We start from the raw sequence: 27,583 nt of genomic DNA, 5'->3' as shown, positions 1-27,583 counted from the left end.
CGCCCCCTCCCATTCATACCTACCTATTCATTAGGCTGTAATTACACTTTTCCAGGTAGTGCTGTCGATCAGCAGCACCGGAAGAGCCCTTGCAGGTGGAAAAGCTGGGAGAGAGGGGAGAAGGAACTTCCTCCTCCTCAGCAGCAAACCACAACAGAAAACAAGATCCAAGACTGTCTAAGCCAGCAGCGGGCATTAGCCCGGACGTCTTCGAGTTCACATCAGTGGGCCTAGGGTTACCAGCCCTGCATGTCCGTGCCACCTTCCAGGAAGGAGACCGCCAAGCGTTGAAACAGTGGAACAGTCACGGGCTGAGTCTCACGGAGCCTTTTGAACTACAACTTGTTTTGTAGGAACCAAACCTGCGCGCCATCTGGTGGCCTGCTAAGAAATTACACCACGCAAACATTACTGGTCCCTTTAAGTACATATAGGAGTTTAATTTAGTGAAGTCCCTTTTCTATACATATACTACGGATGCAACAGCTGGGCATTTTGATTTTCAAAAAGAATATACCTACATACTTTTTTTTTACCGTGTTGCATATATTTTTCATTCTTTCCTACACGTATCTATACCTTAGTGGTGCAACTAATGGTTTATGGCTATTGGTTGTACCAATTTTAATAACATCATAGCAATTCCACCATCCAGTCCAATTCTCCTGGCAAGTCTTGGAGAAATGCTTGCAAAGTTTGTTAAATTTTTCTGGAGAGCTAGAATAGCAATGATGAACTCAGCTGCTCTTATATTTTAATTTTTCCTGGTTCCAAAAGACCCTGGGGCAAGATTTCAATATTATCAGTTTGTTTACCCTCCCCACAATGTCATCGTTTTCCCTGCCTTTGCCTTTCTTTGAGTTAGGAAAGGGCAGGAATAGAGGAAAAATAGTCACAAAACGATACAAAAAGCTGATAGATGTGTGCATGAAGAGCTTTATAGTACTTAATATCTTTGGAAAGAATAAATTCATAAAAGATCAAGGCTAACCACTTTGGCCGTTTTAGAATGCCCACACCACAAATTAATAACAGAATTAGACTGAACTTAATGTACCAACAGCATCATTTCCATTCATTCCCAAGAGAATGTTTGGTATCTTCCTGCAAAGACATATCTAGAAGCAATACTCTCTCCTCTCTCCTCTCTTCTCTCTCTCTCTCTCTCTCTCTCCATTTAGCCATCAAGCATTTCAATAATGGGACGCAGCAGTATCCCTGTACTTTGGTATCACCTGTCTTTTATTGTGCGTTTTCACTTAATGGTTTTATGAACACTTTATGTTGCTAAGCAAAGAGCCGAGTCTGGGCTCTTCTCCCTGAGGCTCTGTAAATGTCTGCTTCGTCCTGGTTCTGAAGGGAACTTCACTACACCTAAAAGGTACATCTTCATGAGTGTTTTCTCCCGACCTTGCTTTCTCTTTCCTTGGGCCGCTCCCAGGACGGTCCCAGCCGCGCAGCAGGCGCCCCCTCCAGGCGACGTTTCCTTCGGTGGACGCACCGAGAGAGGCCCCAGGCAAGACCCTTCAGCTGTTTGTGCTGCAAACCAGTTGTCAATTAGGCTTCACTTTCGCGCTCCCTGAAGGGAGCGAGCAGCCGCTCGGTCTGTCCTGTGGCTGCAACCGGCGAATCCGGAACGGCTGCTTCTCGTCTTAGTCCCTGGAAAACAGGATTGAGGGGGAGGCGGAGAGGGGTCACGCCGAGGAGTTGCTGGGGCTTATTGTTCGATTTGGGCAAGTTCGAGGGCATCCTGCTAGGCAAAGGCAGGTCGGGAGAGGCTGGGAAGATGGAGGCGCCCCCTGCCCCCCTCCCCCCGGCCCCCAGGCACCAGTTGCCCTCTGGCGAACAGCAAGCGCACCGGGCGGGCTGCGGGCCCCGGCGGCCTCGCGCTCCCGGCGTCTCGGGGCGAGGCGAGGCTGGCGCCGAGCCGTGTCCTCTCCCGGGGAGTGCTCGGTCCCACCCCACCCCCACCCCGGCCCCTGCTCCCGGAGCCGGCCCCCCTGTCCTCGCCGCTGTCGGCAGGGGTGGCGCGGGCGGGGTGCCCGGGGCGGGGAGGGCGGCCGCGCGCCGGGGACTCTCGGACGCCCGGGAGCGGACGGAGGCGGGGGAGGGCCGGCGGGTCGTGGGTCTGTGGCTGCCGCACTTCCGAGGGGGCGCCCAGCCGTCTCCGGCAGACAGAAATCTGTCCTCCTCTCTAGGGCTGTGGGTGTGGTTCTGAACGGTGGGTCTTTGATTTTTCCCTAGGATGGTCCGCAGGGGTCCACATCACAAGCCCCTCCAAAAAGTCTGTGTGTCCATTGAATGTCCCCAGAAGATTTGGCGCTACACCAAAAGCAGACAGGTAAACACCTTTAAATGTCACCATAATAATGGCGATTTTCCGGACAAATATCTTGACATGTGGCCCTACGAGGGGCAAGCAGCGGTGGGCAGGCAAATGGCCCTTGAGGCCTTTGACTCTGTTTAAAAAGTGAGAGATGGGGTGGTGGGGGGTGGGGGCAGGGGGTACAATCTGCTTTCCAGAAACGTGAATTTTAGGCCTTTTCCTGGCATTTCTTCTTTCCACGCAGAATTTTGCTCAGTGTCAACACGCTTGTTAGACTTTAAGCTCATATTCTTTTCTGCGCTGAGTTCTTGTTTTGTCAATTATTCAGCAAATATCTACAAAGCGCCCGGTGTAAAGTATTCTAGACACTAAAACTAAAAAAAAAAAAAGAAAAAAGAAAGAAAGAAAAGAAAAACAAAAAGCAAAAAACACATGGCCCTGACATGTCCCTGTTTTCGTGGAACTTCCATTCTAATGGGTGCAGGGAGAGGGATAAACAGTAGCCGGGAAATATATAATGTATCAGGAGGTAATACCGTATCCAGAAGGGTTGCTCTGTTAGGTGGTTGGTTAGGAAAGGTCTTCCTTTCTGAAAGGAGAGCAGAGACCTTAAGAAATGAGAAGAAATGTAAGCCACGTGGACATCCCCAGGAAGAAGAAAGCCAGGAGTGTGTGGTGGGGGGGATATTTGAGTGAGGGGGGTTGCTGGAGATGAAATCACAGGGCAGGGGACCACCTCACGGTGGGCCTCCTCCAGGGACCCGGGAAGCTGTGGGAGGGTGTGTTGGAGGCCTTACAGAAGGGACTGAGGTTGTTAAAGCTCACCCGCCTGCGGGTGAAGGGAGAATAGACCGGGTCCAGGGCAGAGCAGTTAGCCAGCCTGTGGACAGTGGCAGATGAAAAATGACGGTGGCTTGGCCCTGTGTTCCCTGTGAAGATGATGAGAAGTGGTCATTGCGCAGGTTTATTTTGAAGATCCAGGTGTTATAGGGCCCCCTATAACTGAGGGCCCCTATAACAGATATAACTGAGGAGGCCCCACTTAAGGAAATAAACATAAAATTATGACTCCAGAGTTGGGTATGAGAGTGGCTGTTGTAAGGCCTTCTTACCTTGGGGTCCATGGACACCTTTTCACACCCTCCTATGGAGGTATGCACTTGGGTAGAAAAAAGTACATCTTTATTTTCTTTAACCTGTAACTGAAAATTAGTATATTTTTCAATTATAAATGCAAGCAACACACTACAGTAGTAAGAACATTACCTTTGACCTTGTCACTAATACAGTACTTTGACTTTATCAAATACCAAAAACCATACTTTATACTAATAATAATACTTTGATTTTGTCACATATGACAATGCAGTTGTACAGATAGTTCGGAATATCCTTTATGCTCATCATTATTTTTTTAAGTTTACTTATTTATTTTGATAGAGGAGGGGGGAGGGGCAGAGAGAGAGAGAGAGAGAGAGAGGGAGAGAGAGAATCCCAAGCAGGCTGTCAGTGCAGAGACCGATGTGGGGCTAGATCCCATGAACCATGATCATGATCTGAGCCGAAATCAAGAGTCAGATGCTTAACGGACCGAGCCACCCAGGTGCCCCGTCCATCATGACTTTAATATTTCAGTAGTTATTAGGTCTGCCAGTGAATCTTCGTATTTAATGCACGCAGAAGCAAATATGACGATATTATAAATGGGTTCATTTAATATTGTGAAAACTGTATTTCAGTGGTGTCCTTTGTAATCATATATACTTTATTTTATACATTTAAAAACATTACTCTGTGGTGCCTGGCTGGCTCAGTTCGTAGGGCATGCAACTCTTGATCTCAGGGTAATGAGTTCAAGCCCCAGGTTGGGCATGGAGCCTACTTAAAAATAAAAATTAAAAAAAAAATTAAAACAACAACAACAACAACAAAACATTATTTTGAGAAGAGGTTAATAGGCTGCTTCAGACTGCCACAGAGGGCCATAGGGAAAAAGGCTAAAAACCCATGGGTTAGAATGAAAAAAAAAATTTCAAATTTCTAATTTTAAGAAGCTGATACTTAAAAAGTAACAACATTTTAATGAGTTGCCTCTCAATTTCAATATTTTCCATATATATTGCAAAAAATATATTTTTTTATTGGCCACCATTTCATTCCGCAGATATCTCCAAAACATATGGGCCTCTGATTACTCTTGAAAAAAATCAAAAGATCTGACAGTGCTGGACTCTTATGCCTCTATTTGTATAAAATATAACATAATTTTATAGAGAGTTTTATTCATCTAAGAAGTGTATGACTTTTCCATAGACTTGTTTCTGGCTCCATTCATTGTATGCCATGTTACTTTTTCCCCACCTACATGTTTCCAATGTTGGTCACTCAGGGTTTATATCGTACCACCTCTTGGGGCACCTGGGTGGCTCAGTCGGTTGAGCGTCCAACTCTTTGGCTCCGTTCATGACCTCATGGCGGCTCGTGAGTTCGAGCCCCGTGTTGGGCTCCACCTAGAGCCTGCTTCGGATTCTATGTCTCCCTTTCTCTCCGTCCCTCCCCACACTGGTACTTTTTCTCTCTTAAAATAAATGATTAAACTTAAAAAAAAAAAAGTATATATCATACCACCTCTCACCTCTGTCTTTTCATCTTTAAGTAACACATCACAGTTCTAGGTGAATTGTCCAGTGGGTGGTAGAATTTCTGGAAGTTATTCCTAGGCCAGCATGGTAGTAACTGAATTATACATGTAAATGGCCGCCAACCATGATTAAATACATCCCACTAAACACACCCCCAAGTCAACTTCCCTCTACTACACTTGGATTCCAGAAATGTCTACATCCACTCCAGTGCCACCCACTTTTAGAGGGAGAATGACATAAAGGAAAGCCAAGTAGAAGGAGACAGCAGCCTTAACTGATTACAGACACAGTATCTTATTTTTGCAAGTTTTATACAACATCTGGGCCCTGGAAGGAGCCTATGCAAGAGGAGATGCCTAGATTTTCTTGAAAAATCCGAAGGCCTGGGGCACCTGGGTGGCTCAGTCGGTTAAGCGGCCGACTTCGGCTCAGGTCATGATCTCGCGGTCCGTGAGTTCGAGCCCCGCGTCGGGCTCTGTGCTGACTGCTGAGAGCCTGGAGCCTGTTTCAGATTCTGTGTCTCCCTCTCTCTCTGACCCTCCCCCGTTCATGCTCTGTCTTTTTTTGTCTCAAAAATAAATAAACGTTAAAAAAAAAAAAAAAGAAAAATCAGAAGGCCTGACAATATTGGGCCCTCGTGCCCCGGGGCCCACAGCCCACTGAGCTAGGTGGTTAAACACCTTTCAGCAAGGGCACGGGCTCTCCGTTTTGCTAGTCTCTCCTCAGCCTGCCTCCCTCAGACACACAACCTGTCAGCACCTGTAGCTGTTTGAGTTTGCAGGGATCCACACCGTTAAACCTGAGTACCACCTGCTTAACTCCGGCTCAAGGACAGGCCTTAACCTTGCCTCTCAACGAAGGTGGTCTCACCCTGCTGAGATTAGATAGATTAACCAAAAGAGCTAATCCACCCAAAATATCTATTGTGATTTAAACTGGAGAAGAAGGTGGAATTCTCCATTACAATGTAACACGACGTGCTGAGTGTATGGAGACAGCAGTTTGATCAAAGCTCCTAGGTGCGCATCAAGGGTGCGGTGATATGTTCTGATGGAGGAGAATGACGGGGCGCTGGGAGAAAGCGACACTGGTCTGAATCTTTCAAGATTGGCGGGGTCAGCCAGTAGGGGATGGAAGAGGGAGCATTCCGGCAGACAGAATGGCACGAACAGGAGATAGGTGCAGGAAGGTGGAGGGTGCGGGGGGCTGACTGGGCGTCAATGAGGGGGGAGCTAGAGAAGGGGGGGGGCTGAGGTGGTAAAAGGCAGGGCTGAGGAGGGTGAACATTTCACGTCAGCTATTAGAAACGTCAAGGGCTGGGGCGCCTGGGTGGCGCAGTCGGTTAAGCGTCCGACTTCAGCCAGGTCACGATCTCGCGGTCCGTGAGTTCGAGCCCCGCGTCAGGCTCTGGGCTGATGGCTCAGAGCCTGGAGCCTGTTTCCGATTCTGTGTCTCCCTCTCTCTCTGCCCCTCCCCCGTTCATGCTCTGTCTCTCTCTATCCCAAAAATAAATAAACGTTGAAAAAAAAAAAATAAAAAAAAAGAAACGTCAAGGGCTAAGATGTGAATAATTTATCATTTGTTAACGTGTTAACCTACTGGGAATGACTTACCTTTTTAAAAAAAGCCTTTTGAGCCCCCCAAAAGTTGACCCAAAGGGAGCATTTTTATGTTTTTAATTCTTGATTATGGAAATTTCAATAATATATCAAACCTTCATGTACCCACCATCCAGCTGCTTAATTATCAACTCATTGCCAATCATCTCTATCACTGTCCACTTCTCCCTTTCTCTATAATGTTCTCTAAAAGATTAAGACTCTTAAAAAAAAAAAAAGGCATAATATCATCAATGTCATAATTCTTTTTTTTTTACAATTTATTTTTCAATCAGGATCCAAATAAGGTCCATAAATTACAATTGCCTACTCTATCTTTTTAGTTTCTTAATCTATAGCTTGCCTCTTTCTTTTTTCTTTCAATTTATTTAAATTTTTAATGTTTTTATGTATTTTTGAGACAGAGAGAGACAGAGCATGAACAGGGGAGGGGCAGAGAGAGAGGGAGATACAGAATCCGAAGCAGGCTCCAGGCTCTGAGTTGTCAGCACAGAGCATGACACGGGGCTCGAACTCACGGACTGTGCGATCATGACCTGAGCTGAAGTTGGACGCTTAACCGACTGAGCCACCCAGGCGCCCCTTACTTTATTTGTTTAAAAGAAAAAACCCAGTTATTTGTTCTTTAGAATCCACCCTTCCCGCCCACCCCCCCCTCAGGATTTTGGTGATGGCATCTCTGTAATGGAGTTTAATACATTCTGTTCCTGAAGATGCAGTACTTTGGTCGAGTTGCACGTCAACCAGATTCAGATTTGCTCTTTTTCACAAGACCGTTTCATAGGTGGTATTGTGTTCTTTCATCAGGAGGCACTTTATGCCTGCTTGTCTCTTTTTTTGTGATATTACCAATTGTTGCTACTCGATCCTAGATAGGAATGGATCTTTAATGATGCAATTTCAGATATGCAAGCAGGTCAATTGGGGGAGGGAGAACCGGAATATTTCGTCACCCTTTGAATAAATCCTCACATCATGTAAGGTAGATAAGTATTTATTTAGTCTTTTTTCAAATGAGGTTGTCGTGGGGTGCCTGGGTGGCTCAGTCAGTTAAGTTTCCATCTTCAGCTTGGGTCATGATCTCACAGTCCGTGGGTTCCGAGTTGGGCTTTGGGCTGACAGCTCAGAGCCTGGAGCCTGCTTCATGTTCTGTGTCTCCCTCTCTCTCTGCCACTCCCTCGCATTGTCTCTGTCTCTCAAAAAATGAATAAATGTTTAAAAAAATATATACACGTATATACACACATATATATATACACACACATACATATACATATATATACATATAAACATATATATACACATATATATACACATATATATATATATACACACACACGTATATATATACACACACACACATATATACCTCAAATAATGTCACAAAGGAGCTATTGTAACCTCCATTAGCTTTCTTCTCTCCAAGTAATTTACTTATTCCCTTTTCTCAAATACCATATATACTGGCCCTTTCCATGCTTCACTAATTATGTTCCTTAATTCAGCAGAGGTTTACCGAATGCCTACCCTATGTAAAGAACTGAACCTGGCCCTGTGGGGGGTGGGAAGCTTCCAGACTGGACCCCACTATCAGGGATACTTAGAATCTAGTGCAGGAGGCAAGCTCTGAGAAAGGTATAGTTCTGCGGGCTTTCCCAGAGGGGAGCAGTCACCTCTAACTGAGAGGAAGAAAGAGAACTTTGTGGAGTTGGTGCTTGAACCCAACTAAGGTAGATGGAATGATATGGAAAGGGATGTTGCAGGCCAAAGGAGTAACCTGAAGAATGGTGACGAGAAAGGAGATCTTGACCCGTCTGAGAAAAAGAAAGTAGTTCAGTATGGCTCAAGGGTGGGTAGGAGGGAAGGTAGGAAATAGAAATTGTGAGAAAAAGAGGTGTGGAGTTCAACGTTCACCTATCGTACGTACAGCCTGGCCATTCCACTCCTAGGTATTCACCCAAGAGAAGTGAAACATAGGCCCACTCGCAGGCCAACACATGGATGCTCGTAGTGGCCTGATTCACAGTAACCAAAAACTAGAAACATCAGCAGGCTCCAACTGGAACGCCACTATAAAGGAAAAAATTGCTGATACATCCACAGCATGGATGAATCTCAGAGTCATTAAAACGAATGAAAGGAAACTTCATTCCTTAGGCAAAACTAACCTCTACTTACAGAAGCAGTGTGACTTTGGCCCTTGAACTGTGGCCAAATGGACTACAAAGGGGCGCGAGGCATATCTTTGGGGTAACAGAGATGCTTTGTAGCAGGATTGTGGTGGTGATGAGGTTTTGGGGTAGTGAGGGAGTGCGGAGCTGATGACCAAGAATGAATTCTTGGAGACGTCTTTGGGGCAAAAAGGTGATTTTATCACAGCACAGGGACAGGACCCGTGGGCAGAACGAGCTGCACTGGGGTTGTGAAAAGTGGCTGGTTATATATATAGGTTACTGGAGGCCCAGCTATTAGCAAGCTAAGCTTGTTTTTCCCTCTAGCAAAACATTAACATTAAGACAGTAGGGAGTTCCTGGACTTTAGGCTATTTATAAGATTGCCCTTTTCTTGAAATATTACTAAGATATTTGTAAACTGATGGAGATGATATGAGTTTAACCATTTGTTTTCTGTCCTTTGTTCTGGCGCAGCCGGGAGTGCCTGCAGAATATCACATTCCCACCTGGTTGGGTGGGGGGGTGGGGGGCAGAGTGTGCGCGCTTGTACTTTGTCCTCAGCTTGCCTTATGCTCCCTCATCAGTGGTGGTTTCGAGGGTAGACACATCCATCAAAATTCATCAAATCGTACGTACACTTGAAATGGATACCGTGGCTTGTGTATACATGATACAGCAACAAAGTGTGGTGTTTTAAAAGTACGCGCGGGACACATTGTGGAGGTTTTTGAAAGACAGGCTGACGTGTGTAGTGTGTGAAAACAAGGGTTGGTGTGCTTGGATGGCAATGGTCAGGACTCCACACCGGGCACTATTCAGGCCAGCACAGTTACTCAACATGTGGTCCACAGCCTGGAGCAGAGGTTGAGATGAAAGATAAATCGAGGCATATTAAAAAAAAAAAAAAATCAGAGTTTATGAGCAAGAAATGATTTGACTCGGGCACCGCCAGACCAGAAATGTTTGGGGGGATTCCAGCAACAAGAGCTCAGGGAAAGACTTGCCTATGGAAAGGCGGAAACAAAGCAGGGAAATTATTTGATTGGCTGCAGCTTCCGGGGTTGCAGGCTTTGGGAAAGCCTAGGGGTTGTTTCTGATTGGTTGTCCTTAGCTTTTGGTTTCTTAGCCTTAGGCACTTTGGTCTGCTCTCACAGGCTGCTAAGGTATTAGGGCCACCTCAGTCTACTGGCCTCTTGGTTTAGTTCATTTAACAGGACTTTTTAAGGCAATTTAACAGAATAATTTTGTTTGTTGGGTATGAAAATATAACCTAAAGGGGAGCCTGGGTGGCTCAGTCGGTTAGGCGTCCGACTTCGGCTCGGGTCATGATCTCAGTTTGTGAGTTCAAGCCTCGCGTCAGGCTTTGTGCTGACAGCTCAGAGCCTGGAGCCTGCTTCGGATTTGGTCTCCTTCTCTCTCTGACCTTCCCCACTTGTGCTCTCTCTCTCAAAAATAAATAAATGAAAAAAAAATTAAAAATATAACCTCAATATCTAATAAACAAGAGTTTAGAGCTGTAGTATCTATACTTTTGTATTTTCTTTCCATGATATTGTGGTTCATAATAAGCAACAGATATTTCTGTCTTCTCCTGGGTTCCCAGCACTTAGCACTTTAAGCCTTTGTAATTTCCTAAGCCCTAAGCGATAAGAGCTATAAGGGCCTCTTTTGTTCCCGGGATCTCGAAATAGCTCCCAAAGATAGAAGTGAAGTGTGTGTTTTTTTTGTATCTAACGAGTCCCTTTCAGTGACATCTGATTCATGTTAACGGAGTGACTTTTGGAAAGTCCTACTGTGTACTTGGGCTGGTTGCCAGGGGAACCCGCTGAGTGATGAAAGGGTTGGAACTTTCAGCCCCATACCTCCTGGGAGGGGAGAGGGGAGGGTTGGAGACTGACTTCAGTTACCAACGGCCAATGATTTAGTCAATGATGCTTATGTAACGAAGCCTCCCGGTTCTGAGAGCTTCTGGGTTGGGAACATATCTACACGCTGGGAGGGTGACAAGCTTGGAGAGGGTGTGGAAGCCCTGCACCCCCTCCCCCATGCCTTGCCTGTGCGTCTCTTCCATCTGGCTGTCCCCCTGAGTCCTATCCTTTTATGGTAAACTGGCAGTCTAGTAAGTAAAATGTCTTGAGGTCTGTGAACCACTCTAGCAAATTATTCCAACCTGAGGAGGCGTGGGAATCTCCCAATTTCTAGGAGCAAAGGTGACCTGGATTTAGGATTGGCATCTGAAGGGGGGGGGGGTGGGGGCAATCGTGTAGGACCGATTCCTTAACGTGGGATCTGATGCTCTCTCCAGGTAGACCGAGTCAGATTTGTATTAGATTGTGGGACACCCAGCTGGTGTCATGGAGTGGCTTGGTGACTGGGAAAACCTGCACACATTTGGTGACCAAAAGTGCGTGTCAGAAGTGAAGAGTATCTATTTTTTTTTACGTTTATTTATTTTTGAGACAGAGACAGAGCGTGAACAGGGGAGGGGCAGAGAGAGAGGGAGACACAGAACCTGAAGCAGGCTCCAGGCTCTAAGCGGTCAGCACAGAGCCCGACACGGGGCTCGAACTCACGGAGTGCGAGATCATGACCTGAGCCGAAGTCGGACGCTTAACCGACCGAGCCACCCAGTGCCCCAGAAGTGAAGAGTATCTAAAGCCCCACACAGAAGTGTTTTTCCTTTAGATTTCCTGGTTCACTTTTCCAGTAACTCGTATTTATTGTGTTTTCCAAAAGTTACCAGTCCACAACGGATTGAAATGTAAAGAAAATCATCCTTTTACCACAGATAGTTTGGGCAGAGCCGCACTAGAGTCAGGACAATGCAAGGCAAGATCTTTCTTCGGTAGTTGAGGTTAGATTTTTGGGAAAGAGAGAGCATATGTGTATACTAATTAAAAGTTGGGGGGCGCCTGGGTGGCTCAGTCGGTTAAGCGTCCGACTTCGGCTCAGGTCATGATCTCGCGGTTCGTGAGTTCGAGCCCCGCGTTGTGCTCTGTGCTGACAGCTCAGAACCTGGAGCCTGTTTCAGATTCTGTGTCTCCCCCTCTCTCTCTGACCCTCCCCCCGTTCATGCTCTGTCTCTTTATGTCTCAAAAATAAATAAACGTTAAAAAAAAAAAAAAAGTTGGCTGTTAAGAAACTTGTGGTTTGCCCAAGGCATGGAAATAAGGAAGGAGTGTGACCAGCCACAGTAAGCAGGATTTAAAGTGGCAATTTAGGGGCACCTGGGTGGCTCAGTCAGTTAAGCGCCTGACTCTTGATTTTGGCTCAGGTAATGATCTCATGGTTCAGGAGTTCGAGCCCTGCGTCAGGCCCTGCACTGACAGGGCAACGGGATTCTCTCTCTCTGCTTCTCCCCTGCTCGCATGCTCTCTCTCTCTCTCTCTCAAAATAAACAAACATTAAGAAAAAATAATAAAGTGGCAATTTAATGACAGCACTATTGGTTTCAGACTCCTAGTGATGAGGGAACATGGGCCAAGATGCAGGCTAACAGCACCCCCGTCCCCCAGGTGGGATGTGTATGATATTCCTTGGACACTCCCAGCTACCCCAAAACAGGAAAGGACAAAACAACGACAACAACAACAACAACAACAATGGTTAAACTGATGACAGTCTCCACCAGTTTACCAGAAAAAGGCAATCCCATCATAGCCTCAAGTCCAGGAACTCCCTACTGTCTCGAAGTTAATGCTTTGTTGGGGGGGGGGGGGGGGGAACAACCTGAGCTTGACAATAGCTAGGCCTCCACTAAGTCTTTAGCATGTGAAAGTCTCTGTGGAAACTCCCTCTAGACTTTATCTCCGCCCCCCCCATTGACTGCATAAAATGGTCACCCTCCACGCTTAAGAGTGCAGCTCTTTGCCTGTAGATCCTGGCCCCTTGCTTTAGTAAAAAATCACCTTTTTGCACCAAAGATATCAAGACTTCTTTCTTGGCCGTCGACTCTGGACCCCACGAGCCCTCCCATCACCCCAAAACTTCATCACTAGAGTGCTCGCAGAACCTTAGACTGTATTCAGATTTAAGTCTAGGCTGCTATTAGATAAATGAAGAACAAAATAATGGGGGGGGGGTTGGAATTGAAGCTTTCCTCTTCTTTTGCTAACCTCCTATAACCTGGAACCTTATAGCTACTTTCACATTTTTAAAATAAGTTATTCATACATAAGGGAAATGTAAAGAAATCTAAGTAAGGGGCACCTGGGTGGCTTAGTCGGTTAAACATCCGACCAGCTCAGATCAGGATCTCGCGGTTTGAGTTAGAGCCCCACGTCGGGCTCTGTGCTGACAGCTCAGAGCCTGGAGCCTGCTTCGGATTCTGTGTCTCCCTCTCTTTCTGCCCCTAGCCCACTGGCACTGTTTCTCTCTCAAAAATAAACATTAAAAAAAAGAAAAGTCTAAGAAAAATCTAACCTTACAAGATACTGCAGGTAAAAGTCACGTGTAATAGCTCCCATGTCGTGTGGGGACACACTTGGGCTTCCTGCTTAACAATGCACCACATTTTTCATACTCCCTCCTTCTAGGCCTCACCACTTACACAGAAATTCACTGCCTAATCTAGAAGTCCATACTTAGCCAAATTATCGATCATGTAGAGAATAAGGGTATTTTATGCAAGCAAAATCACACAAAAAAATGCCTAACCTCTCAATAAGCTATTAGAGAGCTGCTTCACCAAGATAGAAAGGAAACTTGGGATTTAGGCAAACTGTAGTCTGAGACTGAGGCACTCCCTGACCGGCCATGTGACCACAGGGCAGCAAGGTGGCAAAGCCTCCGTGAGGGAGCTCTCCAGGAAATTAGACACTGGGTCCACTAGGTTCCTGGAGCACTTCCAAGTTAAAAAAAAAAAAAAAAAATTACATTTTGCAATGTTGTGATTTATAATAAGACAAATATTTGATCTTTGTCCCCATTTCTGGCAAAGGTCCTAAAACCTTTGGGATTTCCTGTGATGAAGGCAATAAAAGGGGTCTCTTGTTTTGAGGTCATTCCTGGAAGGCACCTAAAGATGGAGGCAGGGTGCCAGTGGACCCAACAGTGTGTGTGATTGAAGGGTTGAAAATTTCAGTTTTACCCCATCTCTTCCTGGGCTGGGGGAGGGGCGGGAGATTGAGTCCAATCACCAATGGCCAGTGATTTAATCAGTTGTGCCTAGGTACTAAAGCCTTCATAAAAACTCAAAAGGACAGGGTTCTGAGAGCTTCTGGGTTAGGAACAGATCTATTTGCTGGGAGGGTGACGTGCTCTGACACAGTCTACCTGGGGACAGCGTCAGATCCCACGGTAAGGAATCCGTCCTACAGGACTGTCCCCTCCTCCCTCCACTTCAGATGCCAATGGCAAGTCCAGGTCACCTGTGCTGCTAGAAATTGGGGATTCCCCTGCCCCTTTAGGTTGGATTAATTTGCTACAGCGGCTCGTAGACCTCAGGAAAACACTTTGCTTACTAGATTACCGGTCTGCCATAAAAGGAGAGGACTCAGGAAGAGCCAGACGGAAGAGACGCACAGGGCAAGGTATGGGGGGGAGGGGTATACAGCTTCCATACCCTCTCCAAGCTTGTCACCCTCCATAAAGTCCAAAGGTAATACCTAAACTCTGAAACTGAAAAATCAAGAAGTAATCGTTGAAGCAAGTTATTTAGAAAGAAGAAAAAAAAAAAAAAAAGACAGAAAATATGCAGATTGTGTCTTGGGACAGTAAAAATAGCCTAGCAGGAATGAAGCAGGGCAAGGGAGTGATGTTTTTCGCTACAGTCACTAAATTCCGCAGGTTGGGACGTGAAACATTTTCTTAAAAGAAGCATATCCAGGTGAAACCCGGCAGTGTGCGTAGCTATCTCCCATCATTCTTTCAATCCTGTGACACACACACACTGAGCACCTATGTGCTAAATGCCGGGCACTGTCCTGAACATTGAGGAGATGGCTCTGAGCCTTAAAGCCAAGCCCTTCTGGAGCCTGCATGAGGTTGGGGTAGAGACAGATAAGCCAGCAAGCAAGTAAAATACATAGTATGTTAGATGGTGAGAAGTGCCATGGAGGAAAACCAAAGCAAAGGGGACTGGGTGGTGGGGCCGTGGGCTTAAATGGCATGGTCAGAAGGCCTCTCTTGATCTTGACAAGATGGCCTCTGAGTAGACTGAAAGGTTGTGAGTCACGTGGCTCCCTGGGAAAAGTGTCTGCGTGGAGCGAACAGTGGGAGGAAAGCCTGCGAAGTGGAAGCCTGCCAGAGAAAATGCAGGTGCAGGGAGGGCTTTCAGATACGGGCAACCCGAGGGCTTAGAAAATAGCAAAACCACAGGATACTGGTAGGGGAAGCGAAGCATCAGTTGGGAGTTTTGCAGCTTCCACACCCTATAAACCATGGGGTTTAGTAACTACCTTGGAAAAGTAGTCCTCCACATGGCTCTTGGGATGCTAAACCCAGCGGCTCACATTCATACCCAGCCCTCCTCCTTCGTGGAACAGTTTGCACATTACTTAACCAATTTCCAAAAGCTTAGTCACTTTTGCTTTTAATAGATGCCAGTAGTTGGTATTTACCGTCCTGCTGGTATGATGGCAGTCGCCAGGGGTGGGGCCACCAGGCCCATGTTCCATTTGACAAAACCCATCAATGTGGGCTGCCCTCATGTTAATATGGGGGAGGAGACTTAAGAGGGATGGGGAGAAAGACCGAGTGTATACTTGCCATCTGTTGAGCTCCATTATTCCACATCGATAAGGTAGCCAAAATAGGTGTTAATGTAGTTATTTCCTCCTTTTACTTGCTGATTCCCACCTCCACTCCAGGATATTAGTTTGGACATGTGACTCACAAAACAAATCAGCAGTTCTTGAGGGAGACTTCCAAATTCCTGTACTTAAGAAAATTACATGCATAGCTGTTTTGAATACATGCCCACAAAATACCAACTTTCTCTGTGACTTACCAGAGCTCTACCAGCTGCTTAGGGAATGGCAGATTTAATACTCTGGGTACAGTCCCCTTATAATCCTGTGCTCCAGGTGAGGCCGTGGGCAAGCAGCACTTGAAGATAAACTAGAACTTCTCTGCCATCTTTACACATGAAGAAAATTACCAAGTACAGGACGAGATTTCTAGTGTCACACTTAGAATCTCAGGACTGAAGGTCTAGCATAGCTCTACGAAACTACTGGTAAGTGCTGCAGTCTTGGCTAGCCAACTGTGGTCCGGGTCCTCTCCCACAGAGGACCCAAGTGAGTCATCTGATGTCTCACTTCTCCGTGTCAAATTTTGATGCATTAATGCAAAAGCACTCCATAAGGTCCCCCCATCTCCATGCTTCCTGCTTTACCTCCAGCTCAGAAGAGTACTACACACATATAAATGAAGGGAGATGTCAAGTAAATCCTGGAGGGGGCGGAGGAGAGGCATCAGTAATTGAAGGAAACGTCACTGAACAGTTACTTTGAAAAGAATCTTCCCCTAGGCTCAACGTTGACATTTCTCTCAATTGTATAGACTCTTGCTAACATCACATCTACTTAAGGTTCTCATGTCCCAGCATACGGAGGAATCTTGTATGTGAATTTCCAGGCTGTTGTATGAAACCATGTAGAATAGCACAAATCCACAATCTATTAGCTTAGAAAATAAACTGGAATGTTCCAGTAGCTAAAAACATGCCCCACAATAGTTAAAAAAAAAAAAAAAAAAGAAAAGAAACAGGCTTTGGACTGCCAACAAGCCTTATGGTCACATGTACCACTGCTGCACTTAGGGATGGATTTGGAGGAATTTAGTGGGATAAATATAAACTACCAGCCTCATTAGGATTTGTAACTTTATACTCAAACTCCAAGCTTAAAGAACGTACCTTGTACTTCGATTGCTTCTGTCATAGCAGTTAACTATTTCAACAGAGGGTGCATAGCATTTTTTTTTCCAGACTACTTTTAATTAATCCCTACACCCAATGTGGGGCTTGAACTCACAACCCCAGGATCGAGTTGCACGCTCTACCAACTGGGCCAGCCAGGCGCCCCAGCACCTTTTAGTTGTGTTCTGTTAAACACTTTAGTCAGATTTTACCTTTGGTATGATGGAATATTAAAAGTTACCCAAATAACTAAATATCCAAAGTTAAGTCATTTTGGGGCAGCATCAAAGGAAAAGTGATTTTCACGTATGATCCATAGCCCCAGAGGATCATGGATCTGCCCCAAAACATCGGGTCGGGCACTCGGTTCTTATGGGCAGTCTCTGGAAACAGGTACCCATTGCCACAAAGCTGGAGCTCTTTTGAAGGAATAGGTTTGTGGCCCACCGGGGGAGGCTGTTGTGTTTTTATCATAGAAGTATGAGCTGCGGGTGCAGCAACCTAAGTACAAATTCTGGTCGCTAAGGTGTGATCTCTTCTCATTCATTAACATCCTCCTGATTTAAGTTCTATTGTCATGAATATTCTGGCTGCCAGCCAAGGTCGCTCTGCCCCATGCATATGCTCAGAACCTCAGGACACTTTTGTATCAATGTCTTTGAGTTGGTTGAGGTTCTTACTGTTAAAATTTACCGTAACTGTCATTACCAATTTAGTTTGTAGTTATTGGTTAACCCTCAAGTTCAGATGATGGAACTTAGATCAATGCAAGTTGTTTTAAGAAAAAGGTCTATTGACTCAAAGGAGCCATTCACACACCTATTACTTAAGCAGATGAACAGGCAATAAAAAACACAGGGATTTAAGGCACCACCCGCCCTGTAAAAAATCTGCACACTAACCTTCGACTCCCAAATACTTAATGGCCTACTGTTGACCAGAAGCCTTGCCAACAGCACATTAAAACATATTTTGTATGTTGTATACTGTAGCCTTAGAATAAAGCTAAAGGAAAAAAAAAGCATGAACTACTTTATGGCACCGTAAAGTCTAAGTGTGCTCATGCAAGTTACACCTGTGTTGCTCAAGGGTCACCTGTTTCTACGGACAGTTCATGGGCAACATGCTGGTTGTTCGTTGAGTCCATTTTTGCCAGGCTTTCTTCCCCTTATTCAAACCAAACATTCGTCAAGTTCGCCTTCTTGGCCCTCACCTTGACTAGTTTGGCAACAGGTAACTCTCAAACAGTCCACTGGACTTCCAGACCACTCCCATCATTTTCCTACCTCTGGGACCAGTTCCTTCTGAAATCACCTTTGCCAGTTCATCACGCTGACCAATCTTAAGCTGTACGCTGGAGGGCAGAGTCTATCCTAAGTGATCTCAGGGTGTTCTGGCTTCAAAGGTCATGCATTGAGATCTCTCAGGCTCTCTTTAAATCCTTAGACCTCCTCTTTCCCCTCCTAAGAGTCAATTGTTTACCCAATTCATTAGGTCATATCATGTCACCCTTCTGCTCAAAGCCTGCCTATGGCCTTCTTACATTAATCTGGTTTCCTCTTTTCCTGGGTCCTCACTTTTATGCCTTAACTTTTCCCCTTATCATCGTGGGTCCAACTGGCCACCGTGTCCCCAGAACATGTCAAGCACACTGCACTTCAGACTCTGCGTTTGCGTTTCTTTGCTTGGAATGTTCTGCCCCGATATCCATAGTCTACTTACTTGTTTTCAGGTTCCTATTCAAACCACATTACAGAGGCCTTCCCAGACAACACTATGAAAGTCCTTTTTCAATTTTTCTCCATACACGTAACAAAGTCGAGGGCTTAAACGACACTAGGAACATGCCTGTTACCGATGTCAGCATCATTAAGGGACATAAAATGACAGGCCTTCTGACATATACACAAATACACATAAGCTGTTACTCTCGCACAAAGCATCTTAACCAGGCTAAAATAAGCATTCCTAGGTTTCACTGACCTGAATTGTTCACATCCTACAAAGGCTCTGCATTGCTACTCCTGTTCTTCCGCTGGTTTCTATGGCTAGTTCACTAAATCAGGTTTCAGCACAGATGGGACCTCAAGACCTCTCCCACCATCAGGTGGCCATACTCACAGCTCAGACCACTGCCTGAAAATTCTTTCCCGTTTGAGAGGGCCATGTGGCCTCCTAGATCAGGGACTGGCACTTTTTCTAGATTTTAAGGTCATACCAAAATGCTTAAATTGCTACCAGCCTGGTTTCCAGTATTTGGGTTTACTTCTACCAGTCATCAGGGGACACCTCCAACCTTGGCATGTCTCAGGTTCCGAGCCACATAATGGACTCTTAGGGCAAATGCCAGATAGCTAAGTCACTGGACTCATCCTGGGTTCACGTGTCGAAGACCAGATGAGTCACTGGCTTGCCTTCAATTTAGTTTTAACCCCTAAGCTTTTAAAAGTGGAATTAATCAAAAGGCAAGGGTCTCTGGGCAATCATTTCCCAACACTTCTCTCACAAAACTCATTTTAGATCCTTTAGAGTAAAACAAGGTCTTCGTTGTTGACCGGGTTACTTCGGAGTTGCAGAAATTCTCTCCCACGTTTTTGTCCTGTATTCCCCCATTCAATCTTAACTGCCACGAGCAGACAGACAGAAAGCGCGAGGACACTTTTTTCTTGCATCTCTAGTGGAAACCTTAGCAGCAGATGGGAACTGCTCCAGGCCTGTCAAATAGATGCATTTCCAGTATTCTATTTCTGACACCCACAGCCCTTTTAGATACAGGACACAGCAGTTGATTTTCCTCTGCCCACCAGCTCTCCCACATTCCATCTTTCACAGCCAGGCCTGGAAAGCCTTGTGAACGGTCACGTGGTTGTTTTAGCATCTGCAGGCCTTAAGGTCTGTCATACTCTGCTCTTACCGCGAAGAGCCCATCAGTATGTAAGCAAATGAGCACGGCAGTGGTCAAAACAAACTGGACAAATTGACATTTTCATATCCCACCAGCTATTTTCTCCCGTTTGAGAGAGAATGTAAACCACCACCTTAAAGTCACACGAAAAGAGGTGGCAAGACAAGCCAGTCTGCCGACCCCATTCCAGGGAGTTTGACACACGCATTCCAGGAGAGGTCTAGATTTCTCTAGAACTTGGCTCTACTTGATTTAGGATAAATAAGATCAGACAAAACTTTGCTTCCAACCGTATTAGTCTCTTTTTATTCTTTTGGTAATCTCTTCCAGAGTTAACTACTTCCGTTTGCAGGTGATGAAATGTGTGAGGAATCCACTTCAAATGTTGGCACAGCTATGAGCATGGTCTTTCCCTTTCCTTGAACTCAGAATTAAGACTTTGGGTCCTTGTTTTTTATATGGCAGTCCCAGAAGTAGTTCTCACTGTAGAAGTATCTGCAGGCAGTCTTATGCTTTCTAGCAGTAGTCTACAACCAGGCTCTAGCTTCTCCAGGACACTACACAGGATGGATTTAAATATGTATTAAACTAAGAGGCATTCTCTCAAATGAGTTTAAATGCATTTTATTTTTAAACAACCTACATGACATGTTTTCTTAAAAACAATGCCTCCGCTCCAAATAAACCAAGGTCAAAATAAATGAAGAGCTCAAGATGACGTCAGTCCCATTCGTCTAAGTCCTGGTGTCGTGTGGATGAGTAGGAGCCAGCTAGGACGACAGGTGATACGTCCAAAGTTAAGAGCCAAATTCGTTACTGTAAAAACAAGGAAGCCTGAATTAACACTTTTAGCCAATGCGAAAATATATTTAACATTTCTAGGCTCTAGGTGTATTCCCCTATTCAATCCGGGCTGCCACAAAGACAGACAGAAAGCGCGGGGATTTTTTCCTTTCGCATCCTAGTGCAAACCAAAAGAACAACGGCCAACTGTTCGAGGTCTATCAGTGGATGCAGAGCCATCCTTACCAACTCAGAGGTAGCACATTTTCTAGATGCCTCATTCTGGAGCAAGTCCCACTCACACGTTCCACCAACAAAAACCTCAGACGAGCCTGGGATGATCCCCTCACCGAATCATCTGTACCATCCGGGGATATTTTAGTCCACTGGTGCCTCTGATCTTATTTAGTGTAGCCTAAAGTTTATCTTGCTCCTGATTTATATGGAAGCCTTGGGAGAGCTAGGATGATGAATGCTTTCATTTCTGTACTGCCTCCAGAAGTTCCGTGCATAGTAGACATTCATTTAGTTTTACTAAAGCAGTGTGCGTCGGGGTCAGCAGCCAGCTCTAACTTTATTTACTAAAAGCTAGTAACGTCAAGACTTTCAATGACCAGTTGCCCGTTATCAGTAAACCAACGTGGAAAACGTTTCGTGTCATACATGCTACTCACGCACACGTGTGGCAAAATATAAAGGGGGCCATTTCTACGGGGGAAGATTAACACAGTGCTGTTTCTCATCAGTTTAGCGTGTAAGCTAGGATTTAAGCCGCCTAAAGACAAGCTTTCTGTGTAGATATAAAAAACTCTTAAGTGCCTTTCTGTGCCATTAAAAATCTCTTCCGTGTAAAACACAACACTTTTAGACCCCCAAAGAGAAAGAAGACCCAGACCTGTATCTTTCAAGAGTGTTGTAAAACCCATTCTAACCATCCCAGTGGCAGGAAACAAGGAGTCACATCTGAGATGTGTCCATTTTTATAATGCGGATCTCAACCCACTTCCTGATACTTACACATTTTTCCATTTCTAAACCGTCCTTAAAGAAGATCATATATGGGGTCACACCATCCTCGCGGTAGTCCAGCAGGGCAACCATGCCGTCCGGATTCATGTTTTCACCAATAAAGAACTCAGGAAGCAAACAAATACCCGGAATTAGACCTTTATATACACATCATACCAAAACAAACTACGATGAAACAATCAAAGGAGAATTTAGAACACCACAATTTAAAAGAGACTTTCACCAGGAGAGGGGAAAAAAAAAAAAGCAAACTTCCTGTTCACCAAATGACACTAATAAATGAGCAAAGTAAGTACAGAGCAATCTAGGAACACTTTAGGCGTTCTGGAAACTTACTCTCTCATCCCCACATATACAATTCCAAACTCTGTAAAAGCCTGTTTACATCATCAAGCACAGGGAACATACAATGAAAGAGCACATTAAACAGAAAAAAAAGAGCCAGGGTATTAAGTCTTAGAAGTAAGGCAAAGTTCTGAGTTTCCCAACAGAACAAGTTTAGAAAGAACTCCACTGGCAGTAACACACTGGACTTGTAAATTAGAAAGAAAACTGGAAGACCACTTAGGACGTTAACAAGCAATTCCAGAGAGGAAGAAATGGAAAAAGTCATCTGGGAAGCAAGTAGGGAAGAGATTCTGCAACAAGGCAAGATCTGGAAACACACTTGGGAGCAGGGAAAGCTACTTTCCACAGCCCAGACTACTGGAATTCAATCTATGAAGTATTTAAGCCGCTCACAAGACCCAGGAAATAGCCACAATCACATCAAAGGTTCATCAAGTAATTTGTTGCGCTGGCAGTTAAGATTATACAATGCTTTGATACAAACACTTAAGGTATTTACCTGGTAATTTTTGAAATTAGCAAGGATGTGCTTGATTTGTTCTGCAGCCCCTGTCATAAAAGGTTTTACTCTTTCTGGCCTCTGTTCTTCAAGCTTGCCTTTGATTCTACAACAATATTTCATTAACAGGTTAAAGTACGGAGTTCTCAGCAAAACAAATTTTTATTCACTAAAGAAACCCAAACTGAATCCAGCAACCACTGAAAGGGCAACTAGCTGTCACTGGGCAAAATTAACACGGCACAATCAAGAAACTAGTAGCTCACAAGAGGCAAGTTTCAAGACCATTCACAATTTTGGATTTCATGTTATTTCCAAAATAAGATTCTAAAAGGCTGAAACCACGCTGCATGCTCCAGTGTGCTCACACCAGTTTACTTCTAGAAAAGCAACTATCCCCACGAGCTCATCCACAGAAAAAGGTTCAGACCTTTCGCAAGTATGCCTGCTAAGAACCTCAAAGAGAGCATATTCCTAAATTCCAAGGATTCCAGACAGTAGGTGGGTTGCACCAGGTTCACTTACGATTTCATGTAATCTTTGATGTACTTCTTGTAGGCTTCCTTTGTGAAGCTGGTTTCCTGCAAGTGATGGTTCATGACAATATCCACACCAGTGATTACTGTGCTCTCGGTACCTTCGCCCTCAGGGCCTTCGGCGGAGGCATTTCCACCAATGAGCGAGTCATCAATGTTACCCTCTGTCCTACTGACCATCTACATCAAGAAAAAATAGTTGCTTCAAACACTTTTGACCTTAGCGTAAACGCGTCCCGAAGATCTATGTCAGCAGCTCATGCTTCCATCATCGTCCCCCCAGACACTTTGGACTCTTGTTAAAAAACCACTAACACATCGTCATGGAGAAAAAAGTCATGCACCGCGAAATTTCCTGAAACACCATAACTCAACAAGAATTCTTTGTTGACTGCAACAAAAACGGGATCATTTACACCCAAGGAGAAGTTCTGTGTGGGATTTTAGGTCGATGAGCAAGTACGGATAAAGCAAATGTGGAAAGGCTTGGGGCTCCCAACTCGAGGCTACCTGTCCCGGATCGCCCGGGAGGAGGATGGGCGCCAAGCCGGCGGACCTATTTCCAGGCTCAGCTCCGCCTCCACTTTTCTAGAAAAACCCGAGCCCGGAAAAAGCGTCTCCTCCGCCAGGAGGCAGCGGAGAGGATTGCACAACTTCGGGCGGGGGTGCGGCGGAAACCCGAGCCTGCCCGGCCTTGCCTCCCCCGCGCCGCGGCCCGACCGACTCACCTTCCCCTCCACCTCCAGGCACAGCCCGTCCGCGATCTCCCGGATCTTGTAGATGTCGGAGAACATCTCATCATCTGCTCGGGGACACAAACCCGCCGGTCACGGTGCGCCCGGAGGCCTGGAACCGGCGCCATTTCCCGCGCCAGCCGGCCGCACGCGGCCCCCACCCCTCCCCGGGTGCTCGAAACCCCGACGCGTGCCCCAGGCACCGACGCCTCCTCGCTCCCGGAAAGGCCGCCAGCGTCCCCTAGGCCCACGACAGCAGGGGCGTCCGTCTCCCCCGCCCCCACCCGCACCCCTGTCCCCTGCGCGCGGCAGAAGGAGTAGTGCAGTCACGACTCACGGCTGATGAGGTCCCGGTAGATGATCATGACGGCGGCCGGGGAGAGACGACGGCGGCGCTAGCTTAGCAGGAGCCGGGAGCTCTGAGCGAGCGCGGTGCAGCCGGAGCGGCACTCGGGGGGAGGGGGGAGCGGGCGGAAAAGGCCGACTCAGCCGCTCCCCAACCTCATATAGAGGGCACGTCCCCCTACGTCATCGCCCGCTGCGCCTCCGGAAGCGCTGCAAGCGGTGACGTGGCACGCAGAGCCGCGCTGGGGGTGGAGCCAAGGCGCGGGCCGGGGAGGAAAGGCGAGCATCCGGGGACTCGTCCCTGGTACACAATGCCGAGTACCGCCGCTCTCGTGGTGGGGGAGGGGAGCTCTGGAGGGAGGGGAAAGGGGTTTCCGGCCCCGAGTGGGGAGAGTGGGGGAAGCGGGGCCTGGGGCCCTGCCCCTACGTGCCCTGCCGGGCTGTCCTGGAAGGTGGGACCGGGTGGAGCGTAGATGAAATCTCTTCAAGCTTCCGCCCGACGCCTCTGCCCCGCAGCTCCCACCCTTTTCTGGGAACCCAAATGTCAACTGTTGTAGAGTAGTTCGTGTTTACGGAGGGTCGGGGCTGGGGGAGACCGCGAGGCTCTCCACGACGATGAGGGCAGAAGCCGGGTTTTGGCCTCCCTCCTGGGTCTCGCAAGGCCTCGGGGAACTTTTTAGCATTTGGCCCAGGCGCTTGCCCCAGCTGTAGTTTTCGGACGCCTTCGTGGGACAGGACTGAGTCCCGGTGGTGGGCTACGGGTAGTCCCGCCAGCCCTCGGATCCGTCGTGGGGGGCTGAAAGTCTGTGGGAAGGAAGGAAGGTGTCGTGGGAGTTTACATGATGGGGTTTCCATCTCCCAGTTGGGTTCCGTGTTCGAAAGCTTGCGGATTCCTGAGGCCGACTGCTGGAGAACTTTGTTTTGCACTGGGTCTTGGATTATGTCCTTGGTTTGATAAAAGGGCTATATTGTCACTTTAACATGACGTCGAAATTCTATCCTAGATACTGGAGAGTTAGAAATAGGGAGTTTCCCACCTGCTCAAATGTTATTTGGACTTTAGACCCAATTATTAGGTGTAAAGCAAAATAAACTCCTAGTGAAACAATTTCCCTTTTTGCGTGAAACCCGAGAGCTTGTTTCATTCCACGAGTATTTTTTATGCTCTGTGGGGTCCCTAGCACCGGGTTTTGCACGGACGTCCTAATTGTAAACAAGTTAAAACCAGCCCTATCCTTAACAGAAGTTTTTGTTGTAGTAGGTCAAATAATCGGGCAATTATAATACATTAACTTTTTTTTTTTTCCTAAATGCGGTAATAAAGCATTCTGCCCAGTAAGAGAGCGCAGCTCTTGGGAAAGAGCAGAGCATAGGACAGTGAATTGAGATGATGGAAGACTTAAAAGGGAAAAGAGCCAGGAAATAGTATCCTCCCAGAAGTGCAGCCCAGGGCTGCCCTGGGCAGCCCAGAAGGCCCTGGGTAACTGGGAAGAAACTAACTAAAAAATGGCTTGAAGGCGATTTGAAAACAAATGGACATCTGACAGATGGTCTCTGGAGGATCTTTCAAACCTCGGAATTATTTCTGGGATGTTAGGAGTGAAACAGATTATCCCAGGCATATCATCAATTATTTTCCTCAGCTTTAACATTTTAAGTTATTTAGAAAATTCCCATTTACTGATCTAGCACGCCTAAACTGCTCCCTCCATTCCTCTCCAGTTACATGTTCAATTAAAAACATTTTTTTCAAGTTTTTAAAAAGCCACAGAGAAAAAGAGTACTGAAGTTGAAGGACCTTAGACTGAAATCTTGGCTTTATCTGTTACTAGTCCTGCAACCTTAGGAAAGCCAGGTTCCCTAAGCCCAAGCATAGAATGGAGTGTTTTCAGAGTTAAACGGTTTTGGAGGGGGTGTCTCAGTGGCTCAGATGGTTAAGCGTCTGACTTCCAAATTTGGCTCAGGTCATGATCTCAGTTTGTGAGTTGTAGCCCCACATCTAGCTCTGTGCTGTCAGCTCAGAGATTTCGGAATCTGTGTCCCATCCCCCGCCCCCCCTCCAACTCTCTGCCCCTCCCCCGCTCGCACTCTGTCTCTCACTCAAAAATAAACATTAAACAAAAAAGGGGGGTTTGGGGATCTTAAATAAGGCAATGAAAAAAGCCTGGTGTCCTTAATAGGTTGTCAATAAATATTGGTTGAATTTGGATGCATAATTCTTCTCATATTTTATTACTTTATAAAATATTGCTGAAACTATTCCATTAATCCTCTAATTATGCTATTTGGAGATATTTTAGGGATTTAGTTGTATTAAAGACGTTCTATTTAATCATAACGTTAATTGCAAATCCCTGAAAGAATTCAACTTGTGTCATGAGATTTCTAACTCAGGTTAATGTTTGATAGCTCATGGTAATTCAGACACTTGAAATCATAAAAAAAAATCTTAGGAAAATCTGATTTGAAATTTCGTATATTTTGTAAGCTCCATCCTGTTGACTGAAAAACTCTGTGCTGTACCTTGAAAATACCTACTTAGAACACCAGTAATGTAAATAGGGAAAATTATTCACTAATTGCAAGCCACTGACAAATTGGAAGGATTTGGCCTTTATCTAACTGATTAGCTTTTGCTTTGGCATCATTTGAAATTTTCTATGATATTTAATTTCTTACAATGATTTGCTCAGGGACGTATAACAAAAATCTAAGATGGTCCTAAATTTTACAGCTGAATATGACTTGTTATCTCTCACAATTGAAGAGGTCTCAAAGACCATGACTTGCGGCCTTTTCACACAAGTCGTCACAGGAGAAAAGCACCTCATGAGAGTTCACCCATTTTATCAGTTCAGGCTTGACTACAATAGCTTCAATATAAGGGGTTTTCTCTCATATAAAAGAAATTCAGGGATATGCAGTCCAGACTGATTTGGTGGCTTCATGGGCACGAGGGGCCTAGGATCTTCCTTTCTTCTCCACCACCTACATGGTCTACAATGGATTCTGGAACTCCAACCATCACATTCACCTTGCAGGCTGCAAGAAAAGGGGAGGACAAGAGAGATACATTCCAGCTGTGTGTTTCCCTTCTAAGGAGCTATTCCAGAAGTCCTGAAAGAGGATTTCCTCTGCCTCCATTTTGACCTCAAGCTTTCTAGTTGGATTCTTCTTTCAAGCTTGGCTCTTAGCTCAGATGGAAGATCCTGAGGGCAAAAGCTCATCCCCAAGGGGAATCAAAACTACCCCCTCACGCCATGAGGACCGCCCTGATCCCATAAGACACTACCCGTGATTGACTCCAAAACAATGATGAATTTGACCTTCACTGCTCACCTGCATTTACCCACCCACCTTTGCCCCACACTTTCCTTATGTAAAGCCGGAAGTATTTTCAGCACTTGGGAGACAGTCTTTGAGACCCTAGTCCTTTGCCTGTTTCACTGCCACTCATCTCTCTGCCGTTGGATTTTGTCAGCAGTGAGTGACCGAATCTGGTCTGTTTGGGACCCCCCCACCACCACCGCCGGAGCCAGGTGCCCTTGCACCCCTGTACCCTGGCCACAATCCCACCAAACAATTACATGGATACATCTACTTGCAGGGAAGGCCGCACACTGTCGTCTTCCAGCTCATGGACACTGGCTCGTTGCCACCTAAGTGAAATCAGGATTTTGTTATTAAGGAAGAATGTAGGCAACTAGTAGTCCTTTCTGTACTCACAGTGCAAAGGGTCTGGTTCGCAGCTTAGTAGTGTTCGCTTTACTCACTGGGGG

At 46.0% G+C, this 27,583-nt stretch overlaps 1 protein-coding gene, 1 long non-coding RNA gene and 2 other non-coding genes across 5 annotated transcripts; all 4 read right to left on the bottom strand.

The window, feature by feature from the left end:
• Positions 1–927: 927 nt before the first annotated feature.
• LOC124511389 (uncharacterized) lies at positions 928–3,529 on the bottom strand. Of its 2 annotated transcripts, XR_006961882.1 has the most exons (4): positions 3,439–3,529; positions 3,152–3,255; positions 2,863–2,934; positions 928–1,659 (listed from the first exon to the last, which is right to left on the bottom strand). It is a non-coding gene; the product is annotated as an uncharacterized LOC124511389 (long non-coding RNA). The 2 variants fall into 2 exon arrangements; XR_006961881.1 differs by having other exon boundaries at positions 2,863–3,255.
• A 15,693-nt stretch (positions 3,530–19,222) lies between these two features.
• LOC124523588 (small nucleolar RNA SNORA31) lies at positions 19,223–19,356 on the bottom strand. The gene has a single exon (XR_006965040.1). It is a non-coding gene; the product is annotated as a small nucleolar RNA SNORA31 (small nucleolar RNA).
• Positions 19,357–20,138: 782 nt separating this feature from the next.
• TPT1 (tumor protein, translationally-controlled 1) lies at positions 20,139–23,942 on the bottom strand. The gene is made up of 6 exons (XM_047079949.1): positions 23,797–23,942; positions 23,454–23,527; positions 22,715–22,905; positions 22,190–22,295; positions 21,331–21,447; positions 20,139–20,346 (listed from the first exon to the last, which is right to left on the bottom strand). Exons 1-6 carry the CDS (start codon positions 23,822–23,824, stop codon positions 20,344–20,346), a joined length of 519 nt encoding a protein of 172 aa, XP_046935905.1. The 5' UTR covers positions 23,825–23,942; the 3' UTR covers positions 20,139–20,343.
• Positions 20,418–20,547, bottom strand: LOC124523583 (small nucleolar RNA SNORA31). The gene has a single exon (XR_006965039.1). It is a non-coding gene; the product is annotated as a small nucleolar RNA SNORA31 (small nucleolar RNA).
• Positions 23,943–27,583: the final 3,641 nt, after the last annotated feature.

Source organism: Lynx rufus, unplaced genomic scaffold (genome assembly GCF_022079265.1).
Source record: "Lynx rufus isolate CCGP_SWC_20201006 ecotype Redwood Valley unplaced genomic scaffold, mLynRuf1.p SCAF_1, whole genome shotgun sequence".
Taxonomy (NCBI): domain Eukaryota; kingdom Metazoa; phylum Chordata; class Mammalia; order Carnivora; family Felidae; genus Lynx; species Lynx rufus.
The sequence above is the reverse complement of the archived record's forward strand: the minus strand, read 5'-3'. Positions and strand labels throughout refer to the sequence as shown.